Here is an 18,168-nt window from a genome sequence, read left to right as displayed (position 1 = left end):
TCTTTACTTACTTAGTATACTATAGATACTAAGTAGGCATTTTTAATCATTTTTGTATAGAATAATTTTGATATACATTTTGTAAACCTATAAAAACTGTTTAAAAGTTGTTGTTGTTTTCAAATAAGGAAAATTGGATGATCTGCGTATAGCGTGCATCATTTTTTTTCTTTCATTTTCCTATGTTATTTTTTCTTTCTGTTTCATAGGGTAGCTTCAGAAAAAAACTTTAATAATATTTTTTATAGTTTAGAATAGTGTCTATCTTTATTAATTAATACAAAATAATGATAAATCTTAATGGAACAAATAAGTGACCTTTGTCTCCTTTCAAACTTTGAACTAGATGTGCTACCTACAGGTAACATCGTTGGAAAATGAAATTTTACAAATGTTAATTTCTTACCACATGACAACTTTTCCGAACTAGCTGTAATCAAAATTCAAAAAAAAAAAAAAAAATAGAAAAACAAACCGCCCTAAAATACATAATTATATATATTGCAAATATATATAATGTCTTACTTAGTTATCAACATCCTATTGTACACATGCATATACGTATCTCTTACAGTATTCATACATATCAGGGTATTGCCAATCCATATGTAGGCAATAGTAGGCTCTGCATTTGTTGTTCATTTTGTTTATGTAAATCAATGGATCCATTCCATCAATTTAATAAAAAAATATTTAGAGGTTTTTGCACTAGGCTTCTGCCACCATTTAGTTTAAGAAAATGGATGGTTATTTGTTCAAAGGTATTATTTAGTGTTGAAAATCGGTTGAAAATCTCCGATCGCAGAGTGAAATTTAATTGTTTTCAAAACGGTGATCGATTTTATCGGTCTCAATATATGCAACGATTTTTTTCGGTCTCAATCTATGGATTAATGTTGTGTTTGTCCTTATTTATTTGGTACAGTCCAGTCATAGGACCGATCTTTATATATTCGGTCCATTCCAGTCTTGGGAGTAGTCCTTTCTTTATTCCGTACAGTCCAGTCTTATTATGTTATATAATATAATAAATACCTAGGACTGTTTGTTCTTGGGAACCGGCCCATAACTGTCTCAATCTATGTATGAGTGTCGTATCGGTCCAGTCCTATGGATACCAGTACTTGGAATCGGTCCTTAAAGAAGGTCAAATCGATCCCTGATGAAGTGATTGAGGATTTTTCCTTATTATAATTATTCCTTTATATAATAGAAGACTGTCAGTCCTTGCGACCGGTCTTTGGAAATTTCCCCTGAATATATCGATGCTTTATTAAGCCAAATTTGAGCTATGAGATATGTACAATGAACATTGCACATATTTAGTAAAAATATTCATATTTTCATTATGATGCAATATAAAAGAAACATGTGTATTATATATATTTACTAATTTATATAATTCATGCTAATATATAAGGGAATAATTAACAAAGAAAAAAAAATTACTTTGACAAACAAGTGGTACTGGACTTTAATGTGGTCCTCTGTCCAAAATAAGCATCGACACAACACAGCTATGGCTCAAATTTTAAATGACTTTGTTCCAGGTCGATTTTTTTGTAAGACCGATCCCCAGACGGAATTTATCGTTTGATTAGTTTGGTCCACTAAAATTACAATTGTGTCAGAACGGTCTATGATTTTCAGACCGACAGATCCAGTGCAAATTTCAGACCTAACTTCTTTAAGGGACTGAATTAGTTCAGTCAACTAAAAATGATAATGGTCTATGATTTTCATAACGAAAACCCAACACCAAGGATATTCTTCCTCTTTGATTAATTATTGATAGAGTCTAAATAAATTTTTACTTTTTTTTGCAAATTTTCTTTAATTAAATAAATGATCTGAGTTTCCACGGTCTAAAATGAAATTGTGGACGTAAATACCATGTGCATTCATTTCAAATACATTGAGATATAATTTTATTTTTATTTTATAACTTATTTTAGTATACACTTAAAAGTTTCTTGTACAATTAATTTTTCCATTATAATGGAAAAATAGTTAGAACAGAAGTAATGTATGTACAGTTTATAACGTGACATCCATATTTTTTTCATTTAATTAACTAAATCCATAATTTCAGCATTAGTTCAACAAAACATTATATTATATGGAATATCATTATTCAGATTCTGATCTTGTTTTGTAGATTTAATTGTAAATAAAAGAATGTTAAATTAGAAATGATTATTGAATTTTAATGTCTCTCCATGTATTTGAATAAATAATAATTATCATAGAAATGAAGAATTTTTTACCAAAAAAAAAAAAAAAAAACCGTAAATTATCTGAAGTTCAAAATTGTTGGGAGCGCTCTCTAAATATTATTTTTTGAAATTCCTTGGAATGATGTACATTGATTTGTATCATAACAAAATGAATTATCCAACCTAATGTTAAATCCAAATGCATTGACACCCTAAACCCTCTATTTATACATATATGTATATATATCTAATTGAACCCTGTGTGTGCTCTTTAGATGAATAGATATCCTCGTCTAAGGGAAGAAACAGAAAGAATCATTACGACTTATATAAGAGAAAAGGAGCAAAAATGCAAGGATCAAATATTGTTACTTATAGACAGTGAATTGGCTTATATGAATACTAATCATGAGGATTTCATTGGATTCGCCAAGTAAATATAAAAATAACTTTTGAGTCATTTCATCATATCCCATTTAATTTCCTCTTTCTTACAGTGCTCAGAACACGACGCAAAATGCTGAAAAGACTGGACGTAAACTTGGGAATCAAGTTATTCGTAAGGGATACATGTCTATTCATAATTTGGGCATTATGAAAGGAGGCTCCAGAGACTATTGGTTTGTTCTTACATCTGAGTCACTCTCCTGGTTCAAGGATGAAGAGGTATATATATATATTATATCATCGTTACAGACCAGATACAAAGTATGTGCGCACTTTCCTTATTAAGTACTTGTAGTAATACTTGACGACTTTGTCCCAAGTAATTAGGCTTCGGCTATAAGACCAAATTTTGCTGGAATAATATAGAAGAAATCCTCAGTGTTACTCTCCATTTTTCATGAGTACACTCTCACGTAACTACTCAATACTTTTATCAATTAATAGGACCTGTTCCCTCCACATGAATGAAAGAATAATAAAAGAGTTTAAGAATGAAAAAAATAATATGTTGTGATGACTGAAGAGTACTTTAATCTAAAAAAAACCCAAAAAACAAGCTAAATTTATTTCAACATGACAGTTCTTTCAAATCTTATCATAATATAATGTAAATGTATATGAATTATGGTATATATAAGATACCAATAGCAAAAACAAACAGAAACAGTCATCTTGTTATACAAGGTATGTTCAAAAAGTTATGGAACTTTTCAAATTTCACGGGCATCGTATATTTGGTGCGCTTTATTTATTTTATGCTAGTACACTCGCCACGAACATAATTTACTGTTTATAATATGTTGTGTTTGTCTGTGAGAGGAATACATGTTAGAAGTATTTTGCATCAAATTTTGTGTAAAAAATGAAATTAAGTGCTTTCAAACACATTCAATGTTGATATTGGCAATTGGTGAAATTGTTCTGAGTAATAAAAAAATGGCTGGGAAGATTCTAAGGACAAGCCTCACTCTGGACGCCCAAGCACGTTAACGACAGATGATATTGAGATACATTTTTTTAACGTTTTGGGCATGAGACGAATGTCAGTGAAACTGCTTAATTTTTACCCAAAATAATCGTCGCATGATCATCGGTCATGAGCTGTTGACAGACGTCAATGATGATTTGCTCAAAAGGGTAATAAGTGCTGGCAAATCAGGGGGATATAGTTATGGTATGAAAGGACTGAGGTTTGCAACGATTGAGGATATAAAGATTGCATCGCTGGAAGAGCTCCAGGCTATACGAAAAAGTGCTTATGAGATGTGCTTCGAGGATTGAAAGAAGTGTTAGTAGAAGTGTATTATATCTGAAGGGGAGACGACATAAATATTGATGAATAAATAAGTCTTTTTTTCCTAAGAATACAAAGTCAATTTACTTTTCGAACAGACCTCGTTCATGCACACGCCTGCAATCCTTCATTAATAATTAATATTATTTCTTAGATCAAAAATAAGTACGTCATATACATCAGGGTGAGCTGTATATTGTGCATCCGGTGATTTGCTGTCATATATACAGACATTCAGAGAGACATTCTTTGCTTTATTTTTATAGACGTGCATTATCGCTTCTTTTTTTTCAATTTCAATACCCTCCCATCTGTGTACGTACTTTGTATATGACACCTTTGCATTATTCTGTAACAATTAATTATTGAACCTCCTCCTTAATGTTTAGGAAAAAGACAAGAAGTACATGCTTCCCTTGGACAACTTAAAGTTGAGAGACATGGAGGCTGGTTTCATGTCACGACGTCATATGTTTGCTGTGTACAATCCAGAAAATCGTAACATTTACAAGGACTATAAGTCTCTGGAGCTCTCATGTGAGACGCAAGATGACGTGGACTCTTGGAAAGCTTCTTTCCTCCGTGCGGGAGTGTATCCTGAGAAAAGCTCAGAGGCTCTTAATGGGGATTCAGAGGTAAGTCATGTATATATAAAGAAGGGAAGGATAATTCCTATTCAGGTTCATCAATATGTTGCTTACTCTTTTTTTATTCCATTAATTAGTTAATAATTATTTTCTTATTCGGAGTCAGATTGTATTTTTTTTTATTTCTTTCGTTTTGCTAATACATATACGAGGATCGTTTGAAAAGTCCGTACAAAGTCCGAGAAATGGCACTACTGGCACGTATTGAGGTTATGTTTACTTAGTAGCATCTCTTGGAAGAACAGGCACCAATTTTCATTACCCAAATCAGGGATTTTATCAAAGATCGCGACACTTGTGCCCATATGGCCACTCTGAAAAATTTAAAACCACTAATAAATTGTTCCAATTGAAGGAACAGAGTCGCCCTAATGTTTATCAATCTTATTTTTAATCTCCTAAGGCGTTTTGCCTTGCATAAAGTAATGTTTAATCAACACACCAAATTCTTTTTCGTCCATTTTTTGAAAATCGCTCCACTTCCTCTATTCAAACGAATGCTAAACAGAAAGAAATAGACCGATCTGGCTTAAAGTTAGTGTGTGCTCTTCTAAGGGATGATACACCATAGAGCTATTACCATAATTGATAATATTAACAAAACACAACTGCGCTAGTAGTGTCATCTCTCGGACTATTTAAACTTCCCTCGTATTGTTTTTTGATGGCCATTTCATTACTTTCTCAATTGATTTTTTTTGTTCACGTTTTTATTATTAATTATTATTATTTTTCTTTTTTTTTTCTTCTTCCTTTGTGGTTGTGGTTTGTCTTTTATCAGGACACGGTAAGACCCTTTTGTGGAACTGCATGTGTGATAACTTATTATTAATAATTATCTACTACTAACGCACATATTCTGTACATAGTGTTCATTTAACTCAATTTTAACCTTTTTTTAACTGAAAGCATGGATAATACTAATATTATGTATGTTTTAAAGCCCGATGGATATTGGATCTTTATGGAGAGTATTTAGCCCCTTTTCTTAAGGATTATTCAGGGGCGTCCGCAATATTATTATTATTGTTTTTTTTTTTGGGAGGGGTGATGAGCTTGGTTTTCCACAGCTGTTCACAAAAAAATTATTTTTTGGAAAAGAGTTAGAAAATTTAAATTATAAATAATAATTTTTTGGAAAAATAATTTCAAAAATAGATGGCTATTCACAAAAAATTAATTTTTTTGGAAGAATAAAATTTTTTGGATATGGGGAGGGGGGGAGGGTGCTACAGCTTCTCCATCCTACCCCCCCTGCGTACGCCCCTGTTATTATTGTGATAAAGTAAAAAGCCATTTCTTTTCTTTCTTTTTGCAATTCAATCCATCTTAATCGTTGTCAAAAAATGTCAGATATATATCCTGTCGGGTTTTAATGAATAGATCATTAATTTTTACGTATTAGTCATGATAATTAAAGGTTGTCTCATTCACAGATTTTTTCGACCGAAATAGACCGAATTTTTCTATGGAACCTGTCAAAACCGAGCTTTTTGTTGGACTGAATTAGTTCGGTTCAACAAAGAATATAACCGGTCTTGGATTTCCAGTTCGAAACCTAATATGTATCCAGCTCTGCTCCATAAACGAGCTGGCCTAACATTTCGGAAACGCAATAGTGTGACACAATTATTGAGACTCTTTATAACATATTATTATTAACCCACTTTTCTTTTCTTGTTTTTTTTTTTTTTAAATATACATATATATGAGGGTCTGTCGAGGATAAGGGGTATAACAAACTTTTTCATGGATTTGATTTTTAGGTTTTTTTTTTTTTTTTTTTAATACATAAAAAAATTAGCTCGAAATCTTGATAAATAAGATCGTTATAGACACATTTCGGAGTTATTTTATCAATAACGTAGGGGGCGTTCGCAGGTTTCTATATTTTTAGGGGCCCCCCCCTTGGCTTGGTTTTTCAAAATTTCAAAAATTAATTTGTTTGGAAAGTCCCTCCAGCCTAGCCTAAGTGGACGTGCCTGAATGTCTATATTTTTACTCAAGAATTAGAAGGATATTTTTGGGACAAGGGCCGGGTAAAAATATGAAAAGTTAATTTAAAATCTATGGACGGAGAGATAAAAAATGCTGTGGAATGTCTTCACAAATATGTATTTTTTTTTCTTCTATTTTGATCATTATTACTTAAATGTGTTAATCACATTTTTATGATGTCCCACACCCTCCCCCCAAATAAAACTCTTGGAAGTAACTTGATATTTTTGAATAAAAGTCAAAGGGTACATCTAAAAGATGCCTGAGTCTGAATTGTAACTTACATATCCCAGCACGCATCTCTAAAGATATACGCGTTGAAACTTACTAAAACTAAACATTTTTTTTTTTTTTTTCGAAACTTAAAAAAAAAAGGGAAAAAAAAGATTATCATTCGGAGATCCTCATGTATAATTAGGAGATTTATATATTTTTCTTTTTTAAGATTAATGCATACCTATCTCAAGATTTGTCTTTTAACACACGTCATTAAGGAGATTAACATTAATATTATATAATTATTGAAACTACTGATTGAAGTTTTTATGCTTCTACACTAATACTCCATGTAATAATGATTTTATTTATCATGTCAGAAGCTGAGACTGACGTAGATTGATTTGTAGGCCTGTCTTGTTTTCTCACTCTATGAACTCAATAGTTTTCAAAATCCACTAATGTACATTTTCTCAATATTTAGGCGGCGGATACGTCATTAGGCTCAGTGGATCCTCAATTGGAGCGTCAAGTTGAGACCATTCGCAATCTTGTGGATTCCTATATGAAAATAGTCACGAAGACGTGTCGGGATCTCGTTCCAAAGACAATCATGTTTCTAATGATCAATGATGTGAAGGCCTTCATCAACTCCGAGCTTCTTGCCTGTTTGTATGCAACCGGTGATACAGTAAGTGAATTGATGATATAGGTACACTCATAGATTTAATCATTCGCAACTCTTTTTTCCCTCCATTATAGCAAAACATGATGGAGGAATCTGCTGATGAGGCCATCAAGAGAGAAGAAATGTTACGGATGTATCATGCCTGTAAAGAAGCTCTCAAGATTATTGGAGATGTCTCCATGGCTACAGTAAGCACTCCTACACCTGCACCTCTAAGGGGTGACTGGATGGGATCCTCAAATCTTGGCACTCCTATATCGTAAGGCTCTCTTATAATTAGTTGTGTAAATCCTGTGATTTTTTTAGCTGGCCCACTTTTTTGGAATTGGTAGTATAAAGAAAGAATTTTCTTTTCCTTTGCAGTTGTGATTATTATTTAACTCTTAAGTAGTCAACATCCTTTCCTAAATTTATTCAATTATATTCAAAACCAGATTCATCCTTCCTGCGTGCTCATAAAAGACCTTGAGGATTTGTTGCGGAGTTATAATTCTATGTCCTTATAGGACTCAGAGTAGAATTGGGAATCGACATCAGTGTAATTAATGTGTGTAGTTCATTTCTTTCTTATCCTCCCCCTTTTCACAGCTGATTGTAGCTGATCAAAACATTCCTCAAATTGTCAGGATTACTATGTTGATTTTCAGTTTTTTTTTTAACATGCCCATCCTATACAGGATTTTCATCACTGCTTATAAAATTCAAATGTACCTGATAGGTTTTTCTTTTTTTTAATAGTTCGAATGCTCCTCCTTCGCCAGGCGGTCTTAGACGAAACCCACCTCCGCCTTCCTCGAGACAACCACCTCAACCTCCTCGTAGTGCACCTGCTGTTCCAAGTAGACCAGGCGGAGCACCACCACCACCAGGACGTCCTGGAGGTGGACTTCCCCCTCCTATGATCCCGACGTAAGTATTGAGCTAATCAGAATCTACTACAACTACTTCTACTACACCCAAATTTTATAATAGTACTAAAATGAGGTGAATTGTAGTTGATTCTCTTTGATTTTAATTGCAAAAAATATTTATGATTAAATATCCTCGGAATATCAATTGATAGCAAATGTTTGATACTGTATAAACATTTATGTAATTATATAATTTATTAACAAGAGTAATACTATTTTGTTTGAATTTGTGTGAATTAATCCTTTCATGGACTGCAATTCATTGACAGTGCTTTCCTTCTTAAATTTATCGATCCCATGGGGTTCGATGGCTATTTTGAAGAACAAAAAAACTGTAAAAAAAAAACAAATCACAAAAATCTTCAAATTATTTTTGACTAATTTCAATTACTGACATGTATTTTTTTCTTCTTTTTTTTCCATTATCCACTCATTGACACACACACACACACTCATACACACGCTGCATTTGGACCTTGAATATCATTTCTACATACATACAGCCGTCGATAAATTTAAATATACATAATGTGTTATGTTATAAAACTCTTTAGAAGAATTGCATTAATAATAATTTAATAAATTACTCTTAACTTTTTGAATTAGAAAAAGATTAAGTTGATTTTGTTTTTCATTATAACTATTATCATTAATATCCTTATTGTGTTTTTTTTTTCATTTTTTTTTTTGAACAAAACACTTGTATTAGCAATTACGAATTTTACACACACACACACAGAATGATAAAATGCATAAGAACAAAACTATTTTCCAAATTTGTAATTGTACTTTATTGAATGACAACTAAGTCAAACGTGTCTAACTTTCTTCAACTATTTCAATACAATCTTTATTATTATTATTTTTTTTACTCCTTGCTGCTTGCCTATCACGTCTTCTGTTCACTTACTCCTGCTAGTCGTGGATTAAATCAAGCCGCTGCAGGGATGCAATCCGCAATTGGAGCTATGGGGCAACAGGTTCAACAAGCGGCTACTCAAGCGGCTACTCAAGTCGTTGCTCAAGCTGCGGCTAAGGAAGTGGAAAAACAGTTTTCGAGTGCTTTATCCTCTGCTTTTGGAGGTGGACGACGGAAGTAGTATTACTACGCCATTATGTACCATCCTATCCTATGATGATGCTTCTCCTTTTTATTTTAAATTGGGGATGGGAGGTTTTCTAGTTAGTAGAAGACGGGAGAGAGAATCTTACATTAGTGATCCACGCCATATTTGTGGTATTTCGCCCCCCTCCCCCACTGAAATGATATGATATCACCGCCAGCAAAGCATTCATAAATATCCATTACCTTTAATTCATTATTACTTATAGCATATAAAGTGAGTGTGTCTGTATGATCTCTCTTCCTTCCCCACTACGAATTACAATTTTGGAAAATAGTTACTCTTTTTTGTCCTCTTTAAATTATTAATAAATCATTGCTTGATTATTTTATTATTCCTTAAAAAATATAGAAGATAATAATATTTTATATCCCCCGGCCCCCCTCATTAGTTGTTGATGTATCTACATTATATAATAATTCATAATTATCCTCCATCATCCTCCGTATGGGTCAATCATTGCTTATAGGTCGTCCTCATTAAGATAAGGGGATTTATTATTTAGGGTGTAGTTGTTTTGTTATTACAATTTTGATCCTCTAATGGGTAATGGGTGGGTGATTGATAACTAATTATTCTTATTGATATGTATTGACTATGAGGTGGATGATGGCTAATATTTTGTTTGTTAGTTTCTTTGTTTGTTAATGATGAAATATTGTATAATAACTAATAAAAGTAGTATTTGTGTTTTCTTCTCTACACACACCACAACACTATAATTAATATAATATATGCATTAATTATATATATACAATATGATATCAAAATATATAACATATATATATATATTTATTTGATTTCCTTTGTTTTTCTACGTTGTGTGATTTCTTTACTTCTTTCTTTTGATACTGCTGCTTCGGTTTGTTTACTTACAAGCTTAATTAATTCATTAGTTAATCCATCAATAAAGGCTTTGAGATCTCCACTTTAATCTGCTCTGTTGTTTCTTCACCTACTAATAACAAATAATACCAGAAGAGGGTTTCGTGAATCCTTTTGATTTATTTTATATATGTTTATATTATGTATAGTAATATGACGGAAGAGGAAGTTTCGGATGAGGGAGGAGATAGAAATCCATTTTTGAGTGATGAACCTGAGGCTGTGGGGAGACAGAATGGTAGAGGGGAAAGTGATGGAAAGTCCCTTCCAGAAGAGAAGAATGAAGAAGAAGATGAAGGGACAAGGAGGACCCCCTCACCTCAACACTCATCTTCCAAAAAGACAAACTCTTCATCCAATCGACAAAGAGGAGGGGGTCTTCGATCCTTTTTCCTAAGTAAGAAAACTCGAGGAGATCCATCTCGGGTCTCAACTAAGAAAAAGAAGAGAAAGGCCCCACTTCTTCCTGCTCCCAAATCAAAGAAACAACAACCACTCACCAGGGAGGCTCCTTCCAACAACAACAACAACGTAGTCATCACCAAGGTGAGAAAGAAAGAAGAGCTACAACTACAATCACAACAGCAAATTGATCTATGGCCAGATCCACCAAAGAAACATCTAGAGCCAATTAAACCCCAAACTCCTACTCTTGTTTCACAAAGCCCCTCCTCACAGATTATAGTTGAGAATGACAATAAGGAGGTGGATACATCCGCTTATAGGCCTCCTTCATCGAGCTCTGTATCTCTAGAAAGATCTCGTCCTCCTTCGACAAAAAAGACTAGTTCAATGACGACGAAATTATCATCGTCTTTACTCACATCACCGTCCAGAATCTCATCCTACCATAATATGCCTTCCTCTTATTCTTCCTCCTCATCCAGATACACTTCCTCCTCCCTTCTTTCCAACCGATACAGCATGAGAAGTTCCCTTGACAATTCTTATTCTCGTTCCTCCAAATACTCTTCCTCTTCCTTAGACACTTACCGCCCATCTAGCTATTCGAAATATTCATACAGAACCACCACGAGAAGTCCCTCCGACTATTAAAGAGATTCTTCCTTTTCTGACAAATACACATTTTCTTCTATTTAGTTAGTTAGTCTCTTCATTAATAACCTAAACATATGGTAGATACCTAATAGTAATCATTAATGTTTAATAACTAAACAAATATTAACAAATAAACTCCCCTAGTTAGATAGTAATCCATTAATAATAAGAAACGATTAATAACCTATCATCATATCCTATTAATTTTCAAACATTTTCTTTTTTTTAGTACATAATTTTTACTTATTGATATACGTATGTGGTGAGTTATCATAAAAGGAATCTTGAATACAAATCAAAGATTGGAGTAGTCATGAACCCTTTTTGGGAATCCTATACGTAAATATTCAGCCAAATATTTTCTATCTAACTTTAGGCATTGTATTCCAAATGTCTCGGATGAGTTTAGATAACCAACAAATGTTGATAACTATAGGTATTTTAGAGCTTTTGTACAAATTATCAGGGGCGTTCGCAGGGTGTGGGCTGGAGGGGCTGTATCCCCTCTAGCCCCCAAAAAAGGAATTGCTGTTTATTAGAAAATTTTATATTTGAACTTTTTTTTCAAAAAGTTAATTTAATTTTTTTTTCCAAAAAAAATAATATTTTGTGAATAGCGGTGGATTTTTCAATTTTTTTTTCCAAAAAAAAAGAATTTTTCATTTTTTTTAATCCAAAAACTAAGCACTCCCATAAATATAATCCTGTAGACGCCCCTGATCATATGAAATTGTAGTTGGCTCCTTTCAAATATGATCCATCAATATCACAATGAACTAAGTCTACTTTAAGCAAGGAATTCTACTCTTTTATAATCCTTCTTTTTTATTGACCAACTCAAGGCTATTTTTTCTATTTGTAGAATACTGGAGGTCCCCCAATAACGCTGTTTCAAACACTGTGGATTTCTCATAACGTGGTGTTTGGAATTACTATGATTGTATAGTGCGATAATGCGTTTTTTATATTAAGAAAATAAATTATAAAAAAAAACTATATGTTGTGTTAAAGAATACTTTTTGTAGGTGTTGAGGAGTTCGTTCATACTATGCCTTTATTTTCATATAATAAAAGTGTACAATTTAGCATAAGGGTAGTGTCTTGAAGTTATTTTATTTGATACCTAGAGTTAAAACTTTTGGTTCACTTATTTATTATACAAACTCGCAATTAAAAGGGTTACTGAATAAATATTGGTTAAGTTCCCATTATTTAAATATTACAATATTGAAATGACCGGATTAAAAATCAAGTATATGCCAGGTTATGATTAAATTTTAACAAGGTTTTTTTTAAAAATTTTATTGTCCGAAGAAAACATTAAACGCAAAGGAAATATAGTAAAAAGTGAACTTTGAAAAATAACATCTCCCATAAAAAAAGTCCCCTCCAACAAGGATGTCATATAACGCGGATTTTTCTTGTTCCCGCCTTAGTTATGAAATGAAAGAGGGTATTGAAGTCGTGGCTTAATGTCTTAAGTCTTTCTCTCATGAATTAAAAATAAGTAAAATAAAAGCGAAAAGTTGCCCGCCAGCAACATTATCCAGTTAAGGTCCATAATTGCTACAAAAGTAAAATGATTTCATTTTCACATTCTATAATCATTATTCAATTTATTTAGTTTGAAATTTCATTTCATAAAACACAATTTTTATTATTGTTCTAGTAAAAAATAATTTATTTACAATTTCCTACATATGAACGGATAAAATCAATAGTGAAACAGGTGGACTCCACTATTTTCGATTCTGAAATGGATTCATATTTATACTTTAATACAGTGGTTCTCAAATGGGGGTATTTGAAATTTTGAAAGAATATTTGAGCAGTTGTACATAACTCAGGGGCGCCCGCAGGAATTTAAATATTTTTTTTTTACTAGGAATTGTAATATTTGAAAAATATAATAAAAATATTTTTCTAAATAAATTTAATTTTTTTGTGAGTAGCTAAGAATTTTTATTTTTATTTTGAACAGTTGTAGATTTTAAATTTTTTCCTACAAAAATTAATTTTTTGACAATGGATATGGATTTTTGAATTTTTTTTCTTAAAAATTTAATTTTTCGTAAATAGATTAGGATTTTTCAACTTTAATCTACAATATTTATTATTTGAAATTTTTTTTCTAAAAGTTTTGAATTGAATTTTTTTACCCAAAAAATTAATTTTTGTATTTTTTATTGAGTCCCCATATCCCTATTTAAGCTATTTTTTAGTTTAAACAGTATTTTTTGAAATAACAAAAAGCTGTTTAAAACTGTGTAAGCAGTTGAAAACCAAAAATCACTTAAAACACTAATTGATACCCAAGGGGGAGGGAGGGAAAAGTTGACTTTAAGCGGATATTTGACTTCATGTTTCTTCTATACAAAATGCCTATCTGAGAGAGCCATGACTATACGGGTATTTCTATTATATCAGGATTTGACTGTAATTATAATCCAGACTCAATTTGAAGACCAATCAAATTCTAGCTTGCTTTTGTGTCTTAAAAACCACATATGTAATATCTGTACCCTGTTTTGCTCTTGTAACAAACCTCTAATCCCTGAATTCTCTTTTTGCTTAGGCGTCCAATCCCTAACGTACCTCCTCGAGTTCCGGACAGGCCTTTGGTTCCTGGTAATAAACCTAATGTGGAGAATCGAATCAATTACATGAATGGAAATTTGTCGTAAAATTAGGAATATATATATATCGAATATATTTTTTTTTCACTTTCTTTGTCATTCTATGAAGGGGGACACAAATCTCTTTAGTTATCTCTCTGTCTATAAAAGAAATTATTTATTTTTTTAAAGAAAATAATTTTCAAAGAAATTCTTTCATTGTTTGTCAGGGTGTGCGCGCGCAAAAGCTACTTCAAATATTACATATTTTTTGATAAATTTTTTACAACTACTTTCTTTTGCTTCTGTTATTTTGTCTGTTGTTCAAGTCATTTTCTTCTTCTATATTTATCTTAATTTCAATTATTAATATTGCAATTACTATAAACATATATATATATATATTGTTGTCATAATTATTGAAATAATAATAGGAGAGAAATAATTGATGTCTTTCCATTTTACCTAATTATTTGTCTCCTACCTACCTACAATTAATTATAAACATACTTAATGAAGTGCCTTTAGTATGATGTGTGCTACGAAAATTAGAAAAAACAAACAAAAAAAAAACCTGACATATAATATTTTCTGTTTTCGGGGGGAAAATACGATTTATAATTTAATATAATACTTATTTCATTTTCAAAAACAGTCATTTCCACATATTTTCAACTTTTCTCTGTGTATATTCCCTTGGTTAAAATCAGCAAACCAGTTGTTGAATTATATAGATGTCGTATACAAGTTGTAATTTCTTTCTCTTTGAATGCATTATTTAACTACAATATGGGTCATTTCTATGACCAGTAATTAGGGTTGGATCAGTCTTAAAAGACTCCAGTTCTATAAGTTCGGTCCTAATAAACTTGCTACAACAGCTGAAATGTCGTAGTTATGACTAGCGACGTCATTTGAGTCGCTCCAGTTGCATCACAATTTTCAAAGAGACACTATATGTACCCCTGTAGGAGATGTGGGACTAAAACGTATTAAACTCTTCAATCCTAGCTATGAGTGAAGAAAATAAAACGATAGTCCTAGGACTGATCCAACACTACCAACTATAAACGGATACTATCATTTTATTTTGATCTATTCAAATGCCATGGTTATTACGTATTTGAGTATTATAACTCTGGGCATTTGAATATTATACTCTACCACAGGTTACAGATATGCTTATAATTTATATTAAAAGAGTTAGACATTACAGCATTAATATTAGAATAATCCATTGAATATTGGATGATTACATAGTCCTCATTCTAAGTTCTGTAAATCCTTTGTATAAAGTCATTCATCTCATTTTTGGTTGACTCTTGTACAAAATCACAACTTGTATACAACATACCCACATGGGATAGCGAGTTTGTCTCCATTTCTCCCTTTTGAAGAAATGCAGTTTTCCTTTTTTTATATAACACATCACTCCTTTTATATTCCCTCATGTGGGAATACCAATTATGCGTGGTGATTATTCCAGGTCTCTAGAATTCCATTGTTAATCACATTATTCAGTGCCTTTTTTAAGGCTCAAAATCAGTTATATTCCTGTAAATAACTGTCTTCGAGATAAAATACAATGCTAAATTAACGAGGTTATCAAGCACTTTGTTATGGGTAGGATATGGTTGAGAATGTACATATTAGAGATTGGCTATATATATTTTAAATATTAACCATTTGATATATAATGAATGATAGAATTTGCTTGATATTATCAAAAATAGAATTATGGAAATGACTGGTTTGGGAAATGAACTCATTTTATGTTGTACATATGCTTTTGTCCATAGGTGGAGTTTGGCCCGAGTGTCCCCACCCTGTACATTTTATATTCATAGTATGTAAATATATTCAATTTGCTCCCCCTAGTATACATTTCAAACTCCGCCTATGATTTCTTCGTAGCTAGATGCTGTGGGTATATTTTGTACTTTGTTGGTATGTATCAAGTGGTGTCGGTTTTATAAGGGTTTTAGGGCCCTCCGCTTGATTAAAAAATAAAAACGGGACAGAAGGCATATTTAAAAAAAAAAAAAAAAACAATGTCATTTTAAAAAATTAAAAATAAACCCGTCATTAAAATTAGTAGACTTTAGTCAAGGGCATGGTTTATGGAATTTTTTTGAAAAAAAAATTCAAAAAGTAAAAATTAAACTTCAAATATATATATATTTTTTAATCCATAGCTATTCCCAGATCCGGTTTGACCGTTAGGGTGACTTAGAGCAAAGATATATAAGACCTTTTCTTTTATTAAGACATTTTCTATCAACTGACCTTTTTTATTATTATAGAAAATATGTATTAATATATGATAAATCTACTCTCTACAAGACTCCTATCAAGCACGGAGCCAGGACCCAATACACCCCTAAGACCGTCCTAATATATAACTAAATAATAATTATTCCTTCTTTTTGGGGGCTTAGTTTGCTGCTTCACATACATAGGACTTTTAAAAGCTTTCTTAATCCTCCTCTGTCTACGAGCTCTCTTCTTACTATTAAGAGTTGGCGAGCTCGTAGCATGAGAATCTACTGTTTGCGCACAATCTGCAATCTACTAACAATAATATTTAACTCACATAACAATAACGATGACCCATTTGAGTTCTTTATTTAGGAAGACGATTCAAGACTTCTCGCCGCAGGAAGAGTTTCCGTGATGGTCTACGTCGACTTTTATATTACATTCCCATACCTGGCATGTTTTTAAAGAGCTGAATCGTTTCTCCCAAGAGATCAATATTACCTTTTAATAATACATGCATAGAATCAATCACTTCCTACATCTTTTATACTGATATTACTTCCTTACTCTTGTCATATCAATTATAATAATCAATCATTGTGTCGTCCCTTGCTGAATTTGTCAGAGAAGCAAGCCTTATCAAATCAAAAGCATCGTCCTTTCTAGTCTATCTTATCTGTCAAGTCTCAACACACCACACTACACCAATATTACCACCACTTACTTACTTCCTACATATCATATGCCTCCATGATTAATACCTTTCCTTTGTGACCTCTATCTATATATATACTGCATATTATTAAAGCATAAACTATACTTACTCAGTTATATCAGTTACTCCATTGTCACCTTTTTTATCGTTATTCGAGGGTGTTCTGAAAAATTTTCAACCTCAACATGAAGATGGCAACTCTCGTAAATAAAAACTGTATATCTATGAAGACGGTTTTTTTTTAAACTTCTTTTGATTCGTCTAAAATTCAGTATATGCGCTATTTTCATCTCTTGCGCAGTTCATTGTTATATCACGTCTTTTGACTAAGATTCATCTAATGTAATTTAATAGAAGTCAATGTTCCGGACAGGGTTCTGTATTTTTCCTTAGAATAAACAGAAACAAACTATTATTTAAAACCATAGTATTTATAGCATAAATTATGTTATTTTAAAACAAAAATAAATAACCCGAATCATTTAGGAAGGGTATTATTAATTCTATATTTTTTTTATTGATGTTACGTGAATTCTGAAGATAATTCATATATATAGTTTTTGTTTAATTTTTATTTCAACCATCTTGTCTCTCATTTCTTTATTAGTCTCTTTTGTCACATCTATCTAGCATCTGTTGACAGTTACCTCACCAAAGTTTCAGCCATTTTGGAGGCGAAGTTGTTATGTAACATTGAATTGATGGGAGTGTTTTTGTGAAAATGGACACAATTGAGTATGGAGCTGTCATTGAATATTTGTTAAATAAAGTGTAACCTTTAAATAGATTCAAACAATAACAGACATATAAAAGGTTCTTGTGTTAAAATTTGTGGCGTCTAAATCAATCGAACTCGTAGTAAGTGTGCCAAAAAAAAAAGAAGGTCCCGTGAACAATTATTTTGCAGAGAAAAACGCCAAGTATTATTTGGAAGGGTTACAGGGAGGCGAACATCGCTGGTAGTAGTGTGTAGATTTACAAGAATACTATGTCGAAAATAAAAAAAAGATTCTTGTGTTTTTGTTGGGTGGAAAACTTTTCAGAATACTATTGTGTAAAAAACAAATACATTTTTTGTCAAATATTTTAGTTGT

The 18,168-nt window shown here is 31.9% G+C and overlaps 1 protein-coding gene across 26 annotated transcripts in view; it reads left to right on the top strand.

Annotated features, from left to right (window-relative positions):
• shi (dynamin-1 shibire) overlaps positions 1–17,182 on the top strand; it is a 28,662-nt gene extending 11,480 nt beyond the window's left edge. For 7 of the 26 annotated variants that reach the window (XM_071891200.1, XM_071891198.1, XM_071891201.1 and 4 more), the window contains exons 8-15: positions 2,492–2,649; positions 2,714–2,882; positions 4,347–4,592; positions 7,303–7,509; positions 7,581–7,765; positions 8,245–8,415; positions 10,576–10,972; positions 16,732–16,904. In XM_071891200.1, the coding sequence (XP_071747301.1) occupies positions 2,492–2,649; positions 2,714–2,882; positions 4,347–4,592; positions 7,303–7,509; positions 7,581–7,765; positions 8,245–8,415; positions 10,576–10,972; positions 16,732–16,824 (1,626 nt within the window). In that variant the 3' untranslated portion in view covers positions 16,825–16,904. Of the gene's footprint in view, positions 1–2,491; positions 2,650–2,713; positions 2,883–4,346; positions 4,593–5,385; positions 5,392–7,302; positions 7,510–7,580; positions 7,766–8,244; positions 8,416–8,920; positions 10,331–10,575; positions 10,973–14,060; positions 14,546–16,731 lie in introns of those variants that run through there. The other 19 variants (XM_071891219.1, XM_071891218.1, XM_071891216.1 and 16 more) reach the window with 7 other exon arrangements.
• The last annotated feature ends 986 nt before the right edge of the window (positions 17,183–18,168 follow it).

The sequence above is a fragment of the Lepeophtheirus salmonis genome, chromosome 9 (assembly GCF_016086655.4).
Source record: "Lepeophtheirus salmonis chromosome 9, UVic_Lsal_1.4, whole genome shotgun sequence".
In the NCBI taxonomy this organism is placed as follows: domain Eukaryota; kingdom Metazoa; phylum Arthropoda; class Copepoda; order Siphonostomatoida; family Caligidae; genus Lepeophtheirus; species Lepeophtheirus salmonis.
This window is presented reverse-complemented; position numbering and strand designations above follow the sequence as displayed.